Source organism: Taeniopygia guttata, chromosome 4A (genome assembly GCF_048771995.1).
Source record: "Taeniopygia guttata chromosome 4A, bTaeGut7.mat, whole genome shotgun sequence".
NCBI classification, from domain to species: domain Eukaryota; kingdom Metazoa; phylum Chordata; class Aves; order Passeriformes; family Estrildidae; genus Taeniopygia; species Taeniopygia guttata.
Window position 1 is genome coordinate 9,808,603 of NC_133029.1, and position 19,165 is coordinate 9,827,767.

General features: G+C 39.1%; 1 protein-coding gene across 22 annotated transcripts in view; it reads right to left on the bottom strand.

The window, feature by feature from the left end:
• The window catches only part of TENM1 (teneurin transmembrane protein 1), an 873,984-nt gene that overhangs the window by 39,470 nt on the left and 815,349 nt on the right, over nucleotides 1-19,165 (bottom strand). For all 22 annotated transcript variants that reach the window (XM_072929129.1, XM_072929141.1, XM_072929139.1 and 19 more), the window contains 2 exons: nucleotides 15,665-15,897; nucleotides 5,861-6,015 (listed from right to left, as the gene is read on the bottom strand). In XM_072929129.1, the coding sequence (XP_072785230.1) occupies nucleotides 5,861-6,015; nucleotides 15,665-15,897 (388 nt within the window). The remainder of the gene's footprint in view (nucleotides 1-5,860; nucleotides 6,016-15,664; nucleotides 15,898-19,165) is intronic.

A 19,165-nucleotide genomic window follows, 5' to 3' on the forward strand; every position in this document is an offset into this window, starting at 1 on the left:
AGAACAGGAGTGAGTTCCGCAATACTTTGCTACAGTGAAAATGAAGTTGTCCCTTTCTGATGGCACAATTAGAATATTGTTCATCTAGTGTTAAAGGATGCCTTTTCTTCTTTCTGCTTTTACACGAATGCAGTTTATAATGTCGGGTACATAGAGAAATACCTACAGGAATAGTGTGTGTTCCAAGCTACAATACTAATTAATTAATCAGCCCCTTGTAATCTTGCAGTTGCTCTGCAATATTCTACTCTCAACCTGGCTTAGAAGTACTTCAGCCTAGAATCAATTTGGTTTTGTGCTGGCAGATCACTTCCTCTGTTCTCACCCGGTCATCAGATCATATTTTTGTCTTTCACATTTTTCTTTCCTTCCTCCAAATGTACCCAGTAAAAGTTCTGTTCAGGCTGTGCTTGCTCCAATGAGCAGACCCTCATTGCTGCTTTCAAGTGAGGTCACCATGTCCTGGGAGCTTTTTGTTCTGCTCAAAAGGCTCCCACAATGCCACTGAAGCATATTGTGCCTGTGCAGATGCTGCTGGGGAGCACCTGCAGCCCTTGTGACTGCAGGAGCAATGTCAGCGTTTGCATTTTTGAGATATGTAATACATTTTCAAGCAATTCTGCTCATCTTCGCTCCTGCTTCCCAGCAGTCTGTCTCTCGCTTCACTATTTCAAGTAGGTCATCAACAGCACCACTTATTACCCTCTCCCCTCTCCTCCATCATTCAAAGCAGGCTGTCCAGGACACAACATTCCTGCCACGCATGGGTCGCCTTTAAACCCTGTTCTAGAAATCTGCCTTTTAATTTGACCTGTGCAAGCAAATTGCCTACGTAAGTAACACTGTCACATTTTTATAAGAGAGCAAAACATTTTGCAGTGTCACTGAAGTTTATGTGAAGCAACACAATATAGATGGTTCCCTCACGTGGAGAACTGCTGAACAAAGGCTGATGAAGTGCAAATGTCAAGAAAAAGTCTTCCAACCAGACCTTTCATTTTGGAACACGGCGGTGACAGTTATTAACACCATCAATCAGGTCGGAGCTATTGCTTTGGCACAGACTCGTGCCTAGTGGGACTGACATAAGCACAAGAACAAGACCATGGTTACAGGCAAAGAAAAAGCTCTTGGGATTCATTTTCTGTTGACTTGCAAATGTTTGGTCTTTGTATTTGCAGAGACTGTGCTCAAGATTGGTTTAAACAGCTCCCAGATAATACCTGCAGCCACTCACACAGATAAAAATGACTTGTGGTTTGGAGCAGTGGAAATTCAGCCCACATATTTCTCATGGGAGGAAAGATACAGGATGAAATTGCAAGATGGTAGAAATATCTGCTAATTCTCTCCTCAGCTTTCACTGTAGCATTGGAGGCAGAACAGCAAAGCTTATCACTCAAGATGAGCTGTAGTGTTTTTACTTTCACACAAAAACTCCCACAACGTCAATATAACTTCCAAGAACACTGGATCTGATGCAGTCTGCCTTCCTAAGGACTTCTGTCGCATGGCTGACTGACTTGGGAGTTTAATAAGATCCAAGCGCGAAATGAAGTTTTCCTGTGAATGGGGCATTTATTACATCCTGAGTAGAATCTCTGGAGTTTAATAAAAGAAAGCTTATACTGCAATATTTCCTTTTGAAAGGGCACTTTAGGTTTCTGTCCTCCAGCTGGATTAATATTTTTTATGGAACATGTAGGAATTTAATTGCTGCGAAGGCGGGTGTTTCTCTACAAATTTGTTTGAAATTGGCACGAGCTTTTAATTTACTGTGAGGAAAAGAATACTGACAGACAGACAACAGACAGATACCCACACAATGTGCTCTCAGCTGCTATCAATAAACTAGCTAAAAAATATCAGTGTAACCTAGAGATGTGCAAACATGAAGAGAGTGTGTACATGTGAGAAAAAAACAATCTAGAGAGGCTTCTGGTCTAGACAAGGATCCAGCCCAAAGCCATCAGGCAGTGAAACCAAATGATGATCCATCTCTTCTCTTTCTCTCTCCATCCAAGTCCCTTCCCTTGGCACTCCTGTTGTGGCTTATGACCATGTAGGTGTCTGCTGATGTCCTGGCATCAATACTGAGTGTTGAGCACATCCACACAGATATTCACATGCTCAGCTCTGAAGAACCATTTTCTTTAGGTTTGCTCTCTCTATTCACTAATTGAAGAACACTGAAATATCTATGCAGAGAAGAAAAGTCATCCAAGTTCTGAACAGGCTGAAACAGTACAGAGAATGCTGGTGGACCATACAAAGAGTTCAGCTGAGTATCCATTTCCTTCTAAATTCATATTAAAATCCCCCCAGTGAAGTATGAGATCGAAGTAATTAGTCAGAGCTTGGTCGTTTATTTGCCACAACATAGAATCTTTTCAGCCTCATCTGTACTTTCTTCCCCGGTTATGAATGCAGAATATTATGCTTAAGAATGAGAAGGTGGTAAATAACAAGCACATAACGATTACCAAAAATAATACCATGAAAACTGATATTGAAACAAATTATTAAACCCTTTCATAATCAACTCATTTATTAAAGTGAATGCCTTAAAGCTAAAGCTTGTCATTTATGGTGGTGTTTGCAATGGACAGTTACTCTACATATTTACTCCAGGAGTACATTTTTGTACTTCAGTAAATTAAGAAATACTGATTTTGGGCAAGTTGTTGATTTTACTGTCAGAACAAATTTAGCTTTGAGAAATGATTTTATTAACCTATTTCATAAGTCTCTCTAAATACATAATTTGTGAGCAACACACATTCTCTTGATTTAAATGCCATTTGTAACTTGGCCAAAAACTAATTTAAGTGGAGATGGGCCAAATTAATTTTTCATTTATGTTTATGCCATTCTGGAATAAACTCAGCAGTCTTGCAAGGATATATACTTGTTTCTAAGTAAAAGTATAATTCAATTTTTTCATTGATATAATTCCAGATTAACATGCTCGACTTCAAGGGGGTGTGATTACTTCATAGGCTTTTCTGGTTATCAGCAACAGTTTTGGAAGACGATGATTGAGCAAATTTAATACAATTACTTTTCAGAATCCTCGGTATTTATTTCACGTCTATGATTTACTGTGTATGCAAAATACCTCAAAGGTATGGATTTTGTGAAAAATTTCAATAAAAAGGTATACTTAAATCCCCTCAAAACAAGTCTTCCAAACAAGAAATGCTTCCAAAGGCTTCGTGTTGCAGAGTGTCCATATTGCGACTTCACTTACCAGTGAAAAATATACAGAAAATTATACAGTGTTGCTACCCTTGGAAAATGAGCCCAGCCACTTTTTAGGGACATGTTTATATGTCCAACATAATTTACCATGTTTTTTAGATTATTTACTATCATGCATTCACAATTTAATTGAAGACTATCTCAATTTATGGGTAAGACCATGTCTTAGTTTCTCAGAACACTGACAAAATAGAAAAATTCTGCAAAATGTGCAGCCATATTTTCCTGCAGCATGGAAACACCTGAAGTGTTCCAGGGGGGGAAAAAAAAAAAGTGTTTATTTCTGCTTCTATGAAAAGGAGACTCTACCCCGGATGAATAAAGAATGATTTGCTCTATGACATCTTTTTTTCTTACCTATGACTTTGCAGAAGCCCATCCTCCATGGCATTGGTACTATGTTGTAGGGTGAGGTAAATGAAACTTGTTTCTGGCAAGTAGCCAGCCTATGAAGAACTAGCATTTTAGGGCTATTAAAATCTATTTTACAAATTTAGCACTTTTGATTTCAGCCCAAAACCTTTACTTTTAAAATTCAGTTTTAATTTAATAAATAAATAATTTTATTTCTAAATTTGCCAGACCCCCTGCTGAGACTTATTTGCTAATGGGTAGTTGCATTTTTCAAAAGGAAATGAAAACGATTAAAACTCCCTAGTTGAGATTTAGTGAGACATTTTCTTACTGAGCAAAATCAGCAAAAACTTGAACACAAAACCACAGCACATATTACAATTGGCAAATAAAGCAATTATTTTTACAGGCTGAGAGTGCAGATGCAGAAGGAGAAGGCAGGGAGCAGACGCTGCAGCTGGCACCCTTCCCTGACCTCAGAGATACCCAATGTGCTGATGGGTGCCCCAGGCAGTTGTTAGATGCACCCAAGAAGCAAATGCATGTGCTGCAGGCAGCTGGGGGCTCCATGAAGCGTGGCTGCTGCCAGCTGGTGGGCAGCAGTGCAGTGGGAATGCTGCTGGCTCTCAGCTGCTGCTCAGCACCTGCAGGACAGGCTGCCCTCAAGGCAAGGGGCCAGAGCAGCAGCCAAAGTGCCCAGAAGCTGCATAATCTTAAAACCATTGCCAGGCTAATTTAAGTCTGAGTTTAGCACAGCTAAGCCAGTTGACCCTGTTCTGCTTTATATAGAATAATTACACACCAACAGGACCCAAGAGAATACAAAGGCCTGTCTGTCTTAGAACAGGGAACAGGGATGCTGAGGTTCCCCTCCCCACATTTGCAAACACATTGAGTCCACTGAAACACTGAACACACAAAAGCAAAAGAAGTTCAGCTCAACACGAGGAAGAAGTTCTTTATGTTGAGTCTGGCAGAGTGCTGGAACACCTGCCCAGGGAAGTCGTGGAGTCTCCCTCTCTGGAGACATCCAAACCCCCCTGGATGCATTCCTGTGTCACCTGCCCCAGGTGACTCTGCCATGGCAGAGCGTTGGACTGGATGATCTCCAGAGGTCCAAAATTCCTAAGAATTTTGTAATTTGGTGACATTTGAAATGGGACACAGACACTTCTTCCTGCTCTGATTCTAGTAATAAAATCCCTGAGTGCTTCTGCACTCAGTGACAGCAGCATTAAATCCCTTCATTTGACCCTGTGAAATTTCATTAAGAACGAACCAAAACACTGACCCCACATTCTTCAGGTATGTGAATGGAAGACCACAGTCATTTGCTATTACTCAAAATCTACTCAGAAACAAGCAACAAGCTCTTACCATTGTTATGCATTGAATTTTAACTGTGATTCTCCAGTTGTGAAGGACAGAGGAAAGGGCAGGGAGAAAATGAAATGAAAAATTAACCTGATCCTGGTTATTAGCTGACACAGACCATAATAGCTTAGTATGTCACTTGAATGCCTCAAGATTTTTTTCAAGTACAACTTCTCCCCTGTTTTGAAGCTGATTAATTCAATTATTTCTTGGCAAAGGCCAAGTCCTTCCTTGTGCTCTCTGTACATATGCTTGCTGGCTAGCCAAGAGTACCATTTATGCTTCTCCATGATTATCCATATTTCTTTCTCAGCATAGAGATGTGATAAGTTCTTTTATTCCTATTTCTTTTAATATTCCTATTTTTTTGCTCTTGACATAAGAACTGAAAAGTATTTTGAGAAATTGAAATCCAAGAGTTTCACAACAATATTGCTGTTGTGTAATTACTTATTCCAATGCTCCTGCATGAGTTAGAAGAGATTTAGATGTAAACAGAATATCTATTTTTTTCCTTTTACTAGTTTAAGCAAATCAGTCTGAATGCTGGACTAAAGGAAAGCACTTTATACCTCTGATTATCTTAGAAGATCTATCTCAGAGTAGCAAGCAACTTTTTAAAGCAGTTTGTATTTTTTACGTAAGACCCTCTATACATTCACAGGCCATCTCCAGGAAAAAAAATCAAGTGTGGTTTTACACTTATACACCTTAAAATAATCATGCGAGTGGAAGAACTACTCCATACTGTGCCATTCAGAATTATCTGACTCATCCAGCATATTCTACATACAATCTTAGTACAAGAAAGTAAGTGATCTGTCTCTACAATGTGTATCAAAGTGACAACACATAAAAACGAGGTGTCTACCTGAGTGATGTCCATCCCAGAGTCACAGCTCAACGGCTGGGTTGATGTGAGGCCATTTGAACCTATTATTGTTGTGATCACACCATTCTCATCAATTTTCCGTATCATTGTACCATCAACGAAGTAAATAAATCCGTGCTTATCTACAGTGATACCTAGATGAATGGGAAGGATAAAAACAGTGTTAGTGCTGGCATTATCTTGATTAAAAAATATCAGCTTAAAATGTTTCCTCTCTTCTTAGACAACGAAAATCTGCTGATTAAAAAAAGTATGATTCCCCCCCCCATTACTATTTGAGGCTTATACAAACTGTATAGGGAAAGTTCATATCCATCTATCAGATTCACTCTGACTTAAAGAGAAAGAGGGAAGATGTGAGGATAAAACAAAACAAAATAGCAGAGGCTTTCCTTTTAATGTAATTTTACATACACAGAACAAGGGTCTTCAACACCTTCATATCTATCACAAAATGCAATATTAACTTTTCTAAAAACTTATCTTACAGTTGATTTGCCTTCATTTCACTTTCTTCATTCTTATGCACAGACAATTTTTAAATTGCTGTACTCTCTGAATGATGAAAGTGTCTGAGCAAGGAAGAAGAACCCACAGAAGGCCAAAGAGACCTGTTTGATAGGGGCTGTACATACAAGTGGTGCAGACCAGGCTCTGTTCAGCAGGCAGAAGGAGCAGATGTGCTGCAGGATGGATCACAGTGCAGTGCTGCCCAAGATGATGGTCCTGCTCTGGAACCACAGTTGTGGTCATGTGCTGGGGCAGTTCTCCCACTCCTGGATCTGCAACAGCTCCTGCAGCAATGCACTGTGCCGCATGGGAGGGATGGAACTCACTCAAATGCCAGGGATGGAACTCAAATGCCAGGGCTCTGCACAGGAAAGGTCATGGTCCTCTGCATTTCAGTGGGGAAACTGAGGAATGGAAGGTCTGCTGTCCCCCACCAGCAGCTTATGCCACAACTCACACCCAGCCTTGTCCTGCCCCAGTCTAACAGCTCCCCTGTAGCTCTTCCTGCATGCAATTTGAACTGTAAGATCTTATTTCCCTCAAATATTGAAAATGTAACTAGAAGAGCACTTCTATTCATGTTTGACTTGTGAAATCCTTTCTACCAAAACCGCTCAATTCCTTGCTTTAAACTACTTCATAATTTCCCATTTAAAATTGCATAACTTTGCAATTACAGCAGCTGCTGTGCACAGCCAAGCTATTTTAATAATTAATTTATGTTCTGCTACACAGAAATGAAAGGCAGAGGACTTGAACAGATGGTCTGGACAGTGGCTTATATGGTTCTTGATTTTTGTCCCCTGCATTTAGCACAATTGAAGGCTGTATGTACTCTAAGTTTACAAAATACTTGTCTGCAGGCCAGTTTAGGATTCCATACAGCAATTCCACATGCCATTAAAAAAAGAAAAATAGCCTCAAACTGAATTTCCAGAACTTCCAACCCCAAATCCTTATATTTAAGGTTTTTTTTATTTAATATATAGGAGCAGTTACTACTGGAAAAAAGGGAGATTAAGCAGTCTGGGGGCCAAAGGCAGGACCAGGAAACCTTGATGCAGAACATGCATCTCCCATGGGCCTGGGAATAGGGGGTGATAGCCCCTGGTAGCTGGAAATGCCTGGGGATTGAGTTTGAGTTGCACACATAACTGAGTGCAATATGCTTTCTCTTGCAGTGTTAACACCTGGGGGCAGGCTCCCAAGACAAATTGTATATGACTGCTTCTGAGGTGTCTCTTCATCACAGGTGATGTTCAGGCACCTTGCAAAGGTCTGAGGGTATCATCCCACAAAAAATCCAAAAGCCACAGCAGCTAACTTTAGTGTGCACCCACTCCCTACTGCATCCAGTTCTCAGGTTATCAGCATAGTGTTGGGAATTGAAACTAATTCTTTAAATTGCCAATGCAATGTATCCATCTGGCTGTGAACCGCCCTTAGAGGAGGGTATTCACCATCCTGTCACCTCCTCCATCCTGGACAAAAAGTGCTCATGGACTGCTAAGTGCCCAAGGTACAGGGCTAGGCTACATCTCCTCATTATGTGAGAGGGCTGAAGGTTCTGCAGGACAGATGTCACCTGGGGAACTGAAATCATCTGGTGAGGGCTGGATGGGTCAGCTGGGGAGAACTGGGAGGCTATAAAAAGGCTGAAAGAGGAGCAGACAGTCTCAGAGCCTGACTCCCTGCCAGCCTGCGAGCTCATAAATCATGACTCTTTGGTACTGGCTCCCTTAGAGGATCTTCAGTTTTTAATTAGAAAGTAACTGTACCTTTGGAAACTCCAGAATGACTGGCAAATTCTGGGCTCTCGTCTGCTTCTGAGAAGCCCAAACCCAAAAGGCTGAAGGTGAGCTGAGGTAAAGAGCGAGTCTGAGGAGCAAAGAGGTTTGTTTTGGTGTTGGGGTGACACGTGCATTCCAGTTTTGGGAAGGGAAGGGCCCTTGTACCTCTATCTCACTGATACTGCATCATGTAGCGCTATTAGATGGGATCTGATTTGCTTTCCAGTGTGGTTCACAAGCTGAAATGAGAAACCTGATGTGGGTGGGAAGGGCAGCACATGGGCTGTGTCTGAGCCTGCCTTTGCAGAGGGGAGGTGCTGCACGGTGAGCAAGGAGCTTTGCTTCTCGGCTGGATCAGCTCCACAGCACAGATAACACAAGGCCAGGATCTGTCACTAGGGCAAGTGCATCTTCTGCTTTGCGCAATTTGCCTGAGAACAGATGGCTGTACTGGCTGCAAACCATCCATTATATAAAAATCAAAAATTATGCTGCAATGAAATAAAGCTACTCAGCTGTGTTGTTGAATGGATTTCAAACACTGACTATATAAGAAAACCAAGGATCTTTTAATGTTTCTAGCATTTCTAGCTCTCCAGCCACTGCAGAAAAGCAGCCTGCCTGCAAGGGAAGGACATATGCCAGTGCAATGGCATAAATAAGCCCATGTCGTCAGTATTTGCACTAAATTCCAGGTACTTCTAATAAGCCAGTTTCTCCAAGTACCAGTGACTGTATAGATGTTCAGCAACAACCTACTGCTTCCAGAGCTTATGACTCTACAGTAAAGCAACATGATTTTATCTACTTAAAAGGACTGCTTATGCATTTAAGTCTTGTTGACAAATACCCTACATAAAGCATCCATTGGAAAACAATACAGATTTGTGGCTAAACTGTCCCAATTTATTAATTAGAGTTGGATTCATTAATGCTCCTGTCACATCTTACATGATGCTACATATAATCTGTACTCCAAGAGCTTATTTTTAATCCTTTTCTGACGTACAGTGTAATGCAGAATCAAATTACACACAGCACAGCAACTGTGGTTTAATCACCAAGAAACTGGGGGAGGAAATGTGCACATGCTGAGGGTAATGAATTGCACTTGAGTGCAAGTGGGAGCACTGCTCACCCCATGAGTTTGAGTAAGAAAGGTATTTTTAAATTTTTTCCCCAGAAAAGGAGATGTAGTTTGTATTAGGTTCTCTGTCTCATTATGGTTTTTTTTGTTGTTGTTTTTTTGGTTTTTTTTTAAGGAACTGTAACACTAAATTCTATGCCCAAATAATGATGTCTTTGGGCACTAAAGGGACCTATGACCTATTGCACAAATGACAGACTTACCCTGCTTACATACAGATTGCTCATTAAAAACTGATGGCTGGGTAAGGACAAAATAAATCTGTGCCAAGATTTATCTCGTTGTTTGATTCAGAGCTGAGTATCAGTCTTGTTGAGTGACATGTTCGTGCTGCAGGACTGGTTTTGGTCGTATTTCAGTCGCTGGGAATGTCCTACCTAGGGCTGAATTTTGTACCCAAATGTGAAACAGTAGTTTTTGTGAAGATCTATCTCCAGTGGATTTACATGCAGACATTTTGGAGCAATATTTATAACACTCGGAGGTCTTTTAATCAGTGCCATTTGAATTCTGTTAACTAACATTAAAAATTAACTGCTAGTAATGCTGTCAAACGTGGTGACTAAGTATTATTACTAGAAAGACTATGCAGAAAGTTTTCCTTTTTGTAACAGATTTTTCCAACAAATAATAATTAGTACAGGGGCTGGGTACACCCATGATAAACACAGAAGGATGACTATAACCTGTCCTGTTATTTGCTCTCCAGAGCAGTTTTGGTTATTCCCCCTTGACAGTTCTGCCTTAGTGCACATACACACACCATTATAAATGCAAATAGCGCTCAGAAAGCAAACTGATTTGGGCAGTTATCATAGGTATAAATTCAAAATACATATGATCATTCAGTCTAGAAATTTTGGCATTCCAGAAGTTAAGCTTATAGTGCTAAAAATATGGATTTAAAGCAATATAGAAAGTTCCCTATTAAGATGTTTTCTTTTTTACCCTACATCATATCCCACACTTGCATTCTAAGATAAGCTTTTTTTGGGAACAAATCCTTTTCAAACATCTCAATAAATAGCAGCTAGAACTATATATTGCCTACTTCTGAAAGTTATACTTTACACTTTTTGCACAGCTGAAAACTTACAAATGAGCATTCTATATTGAAAACTTCTAATTAAACTTCTGAAGAATTTTTAAAACAACATCTACAGCTACTGGTGAGGATGGATAAAAGAGAATGCCACCGTCTGCTGAAGAACAACTGTATTTAGAAGGAACTTGCGATTCTCATAAAACTTTTAATAGGAAGAAGTGAATCAAATTGGTTAATTACCATTTTATGGTGCTAAAAGGGCAAATTGCATGCCATCCATTTCTAAACTTCTAAATGTCTTCGGTGCTTTTAATTAAAGCTGCCATCTAGGAACTAAAGCAATTTTATGCAATTAGTTATTTATAGGTTACCATAATACACCACTCAAAATATGATTCAAGTGATTTGCAGTCTGTTGCCTTGTGATCTTTGTCATCTTTACTTCCTTACTGTCTCAGAACTAGCTGCAAAATATTCAGTAGTTCTTTGTCAGTTGGAACACGACTTCAGTACTTGCACTTGAGTGCTGTTCTCTTTAGAGGCAGATCAGTAGACTTGGAGCAAACAGCATTTTTAACTACTGACTATGAATGAAAATGTTCAGCTTCCAGCCTGAGACATGATGACTGGGGTCATCCTGCTGACATGAGTGAATAGAAAAGTGAATGATTTATGAATTTAGATGAATGCTGGATGAAATTTTGGAAAAAAACCTGCTATCCAAAAAGTTAACAATGTTCTACAAGTTTCCCATACTTTGGAAATAATAGGTAGCTAAGACTACTGAAGAGAAAAATAAGGAATAAATTTAAATGAATAAAAAATGGCATGAGATTGGTTTTTAAAAAAAATTTTATGATGCATATATATGACAATGACTTGAGGCTGCAAATTACTTTGGCTTGTCTATTTCTAACTTTATATACTGCTAATGAAAAATCTCACCCCATTCTACTTTTCTTTTTGAATTCCATGGAAAGGTTAAAAAGGTCTCAGGAATTTGCAGAATAGTAAAGATTGCTGGAAAAATAGCATTAATCATTACCTTTGGCAAGTGTGTCTATTGTCACAAAAGGCTATAATAGGAATTTGGTTGTGCATCCTACTGAAAGTAAAAGGAATCTTCTAGCTGAACAGAAGCAGTCCTAAATGGGCTACTGCCATTTGACAAGAGTAAAGATTTAGTCTGAGCAGGTGTTATATTTATTTACTTTAGAATGTATTGCTGAGGATGAGGAGCAACAAGACTGATTATTTCAGGATGCAAACTACTAGGATGAATACATCTTCAAAACCATGACTTTTTAAAGTAATATTTCCTTAGTTAAGTAATTGCAAGCAAAATAGATAATACTACACTGCAGAACTGATTTTTAAATTATGCTTAATTTGAGTTTCTATCTCATGGCCATTGGTCTGAGTGAAAAAGTTCTTTACTACAGCTGTAGATAAGGTATTTTTGTGCATGGGATTTAGAACTCACCCCAACCTTCTCCATTCCCCTGGTGCTTTCTTTGAGGTCACTGCAGTGCATCCAAGTACTCTGTACTCAGTGTGCAGTCAAATTTCTCGAGGCACTGATGTGGCTTGCACAGGCAGTGTGTGCCCCTAGTTCTAAATGCTGGTCTGAACCCAGGAATTAAAAAGCAGACACTGCAGGACCTTAAATGTTTACATCTTTAAATTTAGTCCTTGGGTTTCCAAAAGGTGTAAATCACCCTGATGTTTGGGGTGGCATCACTGGAGGCACCTACTGTTTTCACAGAAGTTACACAGCCTGCACTTCCAGCAGAGCTGTTGTGTGTGAGTGCTGCTCACAGACACGAGCTAATGGAAATCGGATGTCATTGGGACACTTCCCTTACCCTGCTGCCTGGGAGACACCAGAGCTCAGCAAGAATCTGGTAACTCGATTGTCTCAAACTCTCACTGCCTCTGTCAATTATGCTTAGAAAGTCGAATCTATTTACAGGGCTAAAGCCCACTGATTTCAGAAGGGCAGGCTAGGTAAGTATTTAATGGTGTTGATTCAAGCATTGGCTTTGCAGGGCTAAGTACAAGTCCCAAGTATTTCCACTCATTTTGTGCCTCTTACTGCTCCAATACTCGATTGCTAAGATAGTTAAAATCAGAACATGATCCTCAAGTACCTTATCATAAATACTAATCAGACTGTTTAAAAGATAGCGCTGGCAACTAGATGTGCCATAAATAATTTCTATTAAAAAAATCTCCAAACCCACCAAACAGAATTCCCCACCCCAAAATTAAAATCTGTAAAGTTCAAGTGATTGGAATTCAGTCAATGATTAATATCTTGTGTAGTTACTTCTTCATTTTCAATATCTTCTTGTGTAATAAATGTGTTCAGCTTGTCACAGATCTTATTTTATGTCCCAACCTTGTATCATTTCACATTCTGCTTAAGTACTTGGTCATCTATTACATGACTCATTAGTCTGAGATCTCTACAGAATTAAAGAAAGTTGCAGTAAAAACAATATATTGAAGTTCAAATTTCAACTACATCAGCCATGCATGTTTAAAAGCATCTTTCAAAGTCAGCCCAACATACAATAGTGCAAGATTGATATTCACTAAGCCCCATCTCCAGTCCTTCACAGAGAACTGGGAACAGACTGAACAAAGTTACATGTGTTTGCTACCTGTAAAACGAAAGTTGTGGAAGGATGAAATCAGAATTGATTAGTGTTACTTCATGATATTTTCCTTTCTGGTATTTAATTCCTGGTCACTAGGCAAAGACAGTCTTGCCAAATAAAGATAATGAGAAATAAACATTGATGAAAGAAATAATTAAATAACAATCCAGGACTCTCCTTAAACCTCCCTCCATGTTCAAGGAACTACAAAAATGGTTATGAGTTCAGAAAACTGAAAGCACTTTTCAAAGCAACTTTCATCCAGAAAAGCAAGTAAGAAAGAGAATTTGAATTTCCACCTATTAACATATCTTTGAGGATGTTACCAAACAGGATTAAGTTTCACAAGTGTTACACAGTAGGTATTTCTTATCAATTTTGCAAATGGATAAACAGAGTCCTCTAGATAACCTTTTATGTGCTTATACAAGCAGCTAGTAGCAAAAATTACAAGTCCAACTTTTAAGATATAACTAACCAAGGTCAGACAACCACTAAATGGAGTCCTTTGTCACATACTATTTTTCTATCAAGTAAGAGGGAAATTTTGTTTTCATTTATAATGGGGAAAGGAATACTCAGGACAAAAACAAGAAGGCAAGCCAAGTAAAAAAGCTAAAAGTATTCCTGTATCAGCTTAAAAAAGAAATAAAAATTATTCATTGAATAATGCAAGTGATTCTATTTAATAACTTGGCAATTACTCTGTCTGGGGCCTATTGTTGCACTGTAAAAATCTCAGAGGTATGAGATAAGAAACAATTCATTTATTTCTGTGGTCAAATGCTACATAACACTGTGTGTCTGTTTGTCCAAGGATTTTTAAACATGGTTAAGAAGTTTTTGTCAAAATGTCCTGTTTCCTGTTTTCTTTATACTATTTGAATGTAATTTCAATAGAAACATGACATCTTTTGACTTGACAAGTATTCCAAAGCAAAATAACTGATTCAAAAGAATCTCCAAAACTGCAAAGTGTGGGAGACATCTGTGTTTCTTTATAAAGATCTGTGTGTACCAGGCAAACACTTCCTTCTACTTTCCAGGGTTATTCAAGTTCTTACAGTCCAGGGGGAAACAAGGACCTGTAGCTACTAGGCTGTTACAGTGCTACACTGATCCCACTGCTGGTGACCACGAGCTGATGCTGCATTTTGTTAGGGCCTGCACAAAAAGGGCATGTGGCAGCCCAGACTTCCTCGAGATTAAAATAGAAACATAACAAATCAGGTAATTTCAAACTGATGTTATTTACAGGAGATGCATAATTCTAAAGCACCTGGGAGTCATTCCTGAATTTGCCAATAGAAGAGTCATTGTTAGCATTTATTTTTAATAAATACTGGCTGCCCAAGAACTCCTGACTTGTGTTTTTATTCCTCCTCATTTCTTTATGACTAGAACCTTCTATTAAGGGAGTAAGTATGAGTATCTTTAAAGTAAACAGTGTATCACAACATTTTCATCAACATATTTCCCCACTAAGAAAATAAGATGGAGCAACTGTATTGTAATTGGATATAACAAATTGTAATCAGAAATAAAACATTGATCACTTTCACAGAATCACACTTTCCTGATAAAGGATCTGAAAACCTTTGTTTTCTGCTATTTTTAGAAGTGATTCATTACATTAATTAGCTGCCTGAAGATTAACATTTATTTGTACTTACCTCACACCTTCTATCATTAAATACATGCTAAAGTCACTCTATAATTACAATGTGTCTCTTGCTAAACCTTAAACCAGGATTATTTGCTTGTCTTAGAGGTATTTCTGCCTGGATATACCTTCTAATTTCCTACTGATGTACAGCCTTCCTTTATTAGCTGAGGAAAAACAATCAAAGCCCTTCCTTGGAGCCAGCTGTGAGCAGGGGTGGGGGAAGCGCAGCACAGCCCACGCCTGGGGAGCTGCTGAGTACCCTTTGTTCCAGGGATTTCAGCGGGAGCTGAGGGTGATCAGCTGCTTTAGAGCACCAAATCCAGAGACTTTATCACAGTTCTAGTGCACACTGCAAGGGGATTAATTGTGGCTTTGGTGGGGATTCAAGGCTTCACATGCATTTTACCTGTGACAATACCGGATGTACTCTGACAGGGAGGCTGCAGTAAAATGCTTATTTCATGTGCAGCAGGGGAGATGCTCATCTTTTGCAAAGTGTGTTAATAAGAAAGGACAGACTAGAGGTCCAAATAAACTCGATTTTGCTGGCTGATTTGAACAGCCCTGACTTACTGTGTATGAGTAAGCTCTGCTAACATTACAACACTCACCTGATGCATAACATCCAAAAAATGGACTTTGAAACTGTATAATTTGCTTAGGAGTTACATATAATTAAATGTTACCACCTTGCAATTGAAAGGTAATGAAAGATGAGTGTTGTCATACAGGGAAGAGTAATCAGAGGATTCAAGTTGGAGCCTGTTGCCCATGCTGGTCCCTCATAAAGGCCTGGCTGTACTGCAGATATGAGTAAACCCCATGAAGTGATTTGGCTTAATAGTTGCTTAAATCATTGCCACAGACGTATTTTTGTTCATCCAGTTGCATCTGAGCTCCTAAATAATGAAAGCAAATACAGGTGACCAGCACTAAATACCCCAGATATGGTCTTTTCTTACCTCTTGGGCTGTTGAGCGAGGCCTCGGACGCTTTTCCACCATCCCCACAGTGACTCTGGTCGAAAGGAAGGCACTGATCACCTGTTCCTGCCACCACATCTGCATTTTTGGCCAGATCTTTTGTTTCAGTGAGAGACTTTGCTTTGTAGACTTTCCTGGTGTTGGTATCTGATAAGTAAAGGGATTCTGACACTGGATCAACAGCCAAGTAATATTTATGTGCAGGACTTGTACTAAAACAGAAGAGAAGTACATCAAAGTCAACTTGTTTTTGTCTTTTAGGTCTCTGTGGCAGCATAACAATTGTACTCTACTTGTGTGAAGACATCAGCTCAGAGACTTGAAGAGGACAGAGGTGTGAGAGCAGCTCAAAACACCACCAGTGTCCTGCTACAGAGCCTGACCTGAGTTATGGGTTGGGGAGCTGGGGCAGAGACTGGTACTGGGACACTTGGTCTGCCCATCAGTACCAAACCACTCAGAATAAAGCTAACTGGAGTGACTTCAGCTTAGTTATAATTATTACTATCAAAAGCAAGATAATTTTTCTATATCTGATACCTCCTAGTACTCTTGGCACTGAAAACAAATCTATGAGTTGCAGCAAAGTGAATCACAGGCTGTTCTCCATGGGCACAAATACCCACTCTTGGTTATTTTTATCTGTTTCTAAACCTTAGGAAATATGAAGGTGTGAAATATGGTGCCTTAATTCATGCCGACTGTATTGTCAGGAGCAAGGCAGAAGGCCAAATACTGTCAGTGCAACCAGGGATGAATTAATGCACTATAATTCATGCACTGTCACTGCCTTATTGAGATTATAAAATGTTATTTAAAAAAATATTTACATATGTTAATTAAATGGTGGAGGTCATAAATTCTAATCTGAAAACTGGGCTGCATCTTATCATCTAATAAGACTTGGTTTCTTTTTCAGTGCAAAGTTAATTTCCAGTTAGAAGAAATTTTTTAAGCACATGGCACATCATGCTAGTGCCCTGAGCCTGCTGAGCCTGCAGTGAGGCCTGACTAAAAATCCAGATAGAGAGCCTTTAAATCACAAATCTGGTTACTGATATGGTGGGAGAGAGGCACAGGCTGAGAGTTTAGGTGTTCAGACAATATTTTTAACAACTACTGTGTTCCTCTAAGGGGGAGGAGGAGATTTCTGAAAAGTGGCTGGGTTCTATATGCCCAGTTAGATTAAAGAAATTATAAATTTCTCCCCCCCTTCTTCGTTTTTAGGAGAGATTTTATTAATATTGGTACAATTAACTAACACATAGGATTGCTGCAACAAAGCTGCGAAGTGAGTTCCTCCTCTCTCCTAGGCCAGTTCTGTTTGTGGTGGGTTTGACAATGCTCAGTGATATTCCCAGAGCTGGGGAACAGATGTGAAATCCAGTTCTAGGAACCACAGGGAATGAGAGGGCAGTGCTATGATGAAAGATGAGGATGAGCTAAAAGCAATTAATGCCAAAGTATCACCACTATAAAATTTGTATGTTGAAAATATCAAGAATCATTTTTGCTGTCTGGATTGAGGTCAGGAGTGACTGGCCAGCCAAATGATGATTTTTAAATAAAAAGTTGCAAGGAGAATTCTAGATTTTAAATAAACATGTTGTTCAGTGTGCAGAAACTGCAAAGAACCAGGGGTCACTCTATATTCTCCTTGTAGACACATTTTCTGTCATCCTTGTCGTTAGATTTAATAGACCAGCTGTTAGAAAACTCTTGATGTTTATGCTTAAAGCCTTGCATACTAAATTGCTTAAAGAGTACTAGTAAAAAATGGAACACAATTTAAAAAAACTTCTATTACTGCAGAAGATTGTAATCAGATATAAATCTGAGTTGATTTAAATTACCCTTTTGAAAACGACATGAAGTAGACTAGGATTTAAAATTAATCTTTTCAGTACTATTCTGTACGAAATTTTTCGCTGTATTTTTCTCAAAGTTTCGTTTCCTTTTTTACCAGTTAAACAGCTTTGCTATAGCTTATTAAAATCATGCTGAAAAGAAAAACAAAGGAGATAAGATGTTTGTAAACAGTCAAAAATAAGATCAGTGGCATTTTCTGTTTACTGGTTGCACAACTCTCCCTTTTTACACAGTATAGTCTTTTTCAAATGGTAAAGAGAACTCTTTTGGAGGCTAAAAGTTGTGTAGAGGACTGGATTTTGAAGCTTTTTCCTGCCTGGACTGTCAGGAGCCATCTTTTACCTGCTGCTTCTACATGTTTCTTTGAGCATTGTATAAATTTCCACCACTACTATGACCTTTACAGCCTCAAGAGAATGGCACACAGTGGGATTGTTGAGTACTCCCCTATCACCTCAGACACTACATTAACTTCAAGTGATTTCCTTGTATTTTCTACAAAATTCAATGGGACAGAACAGTGACAGAGACATTATTATTGTAATTATTAGGCTGGGATACTTGATTATTGTCATAATTAATTAAGGTTGAAGTTCATCTCAAGAAAGTAGTATTAGTGAACAGGTATTAAAAAGAAAAAAAATCTACATTATGAAAGAAACCTCTAAATGTAAAAGCTGATTTATGTTTTTAATGCATTATGGAGAAATTTAATTTACAAACATACCAGTCAGTTTAATACAAGTGGAAACAACCCTTCAGTTAAAAAATGGAACCTTGTACCTACCAACTAGGAATTATTCTTCCTTTTTAAGTTTTAATTGTAAAATATATGAAATGTGACATAATCTGGTAAATAATTTATAGTATTCAATAGCCGTCCTGTGGCTGAAGTGAGCAATTCCAACCAATACTCTCATGCTGTAAACACAGCTCCGTCCACACTCTGTTCGCTGCTATGCCATGAACTTACTGTCTTATATTGTACTAGTGCTGGTTTATTTACCTCATTTAAGTACTGGAAAGCTAAGAAGTTTATTTCTAAGGAGACAGAGTGCCTTGCTGTCTCTTTCTAGCATGCAACATCACTGCTGCAGCTGAACTGTTGGAACCAACTCCCTCACCGTCTGTCGCAGAAGCCGAAAGTGCAATGTTCATCCCTTTAAAGAAATCCCAGAATTGCAATGCTGAAATGCCAGCTGGAAAGGGGGAGAGCCACTTGCTTTGTCTTTAGCTGGAGCAGCAAGGACTGAGCTTTGACACAGCATCTTCAGTTCTGGGCTCTGCTGTGCGCTCTAGAACTGGCAGGTTTTAAAGCTCATGGTACCCCAGAACCTCTGAAGCACAGTCCACTAAAGTACAGTGTGTTTCTGTAGCCTTTTAAACTATTTTTTTAGTAGCTAAAGCTCCTGCTTTGGCTATATCTGTGATCAGTTAAACACCGTGTGAAATGGGTATGACAGCTATGAAATGTACTCTCAGTGTTCAGGCTTAAACCTGTCCATCTCTTCTTGGTGGAATCAGGAAACTGATTGTTAGAGGGAGACTTTACTCCTTTAACAAGAACAAATCAAACTTTCTGAACTATAAATAAAGGTGAATTAGGTTAAC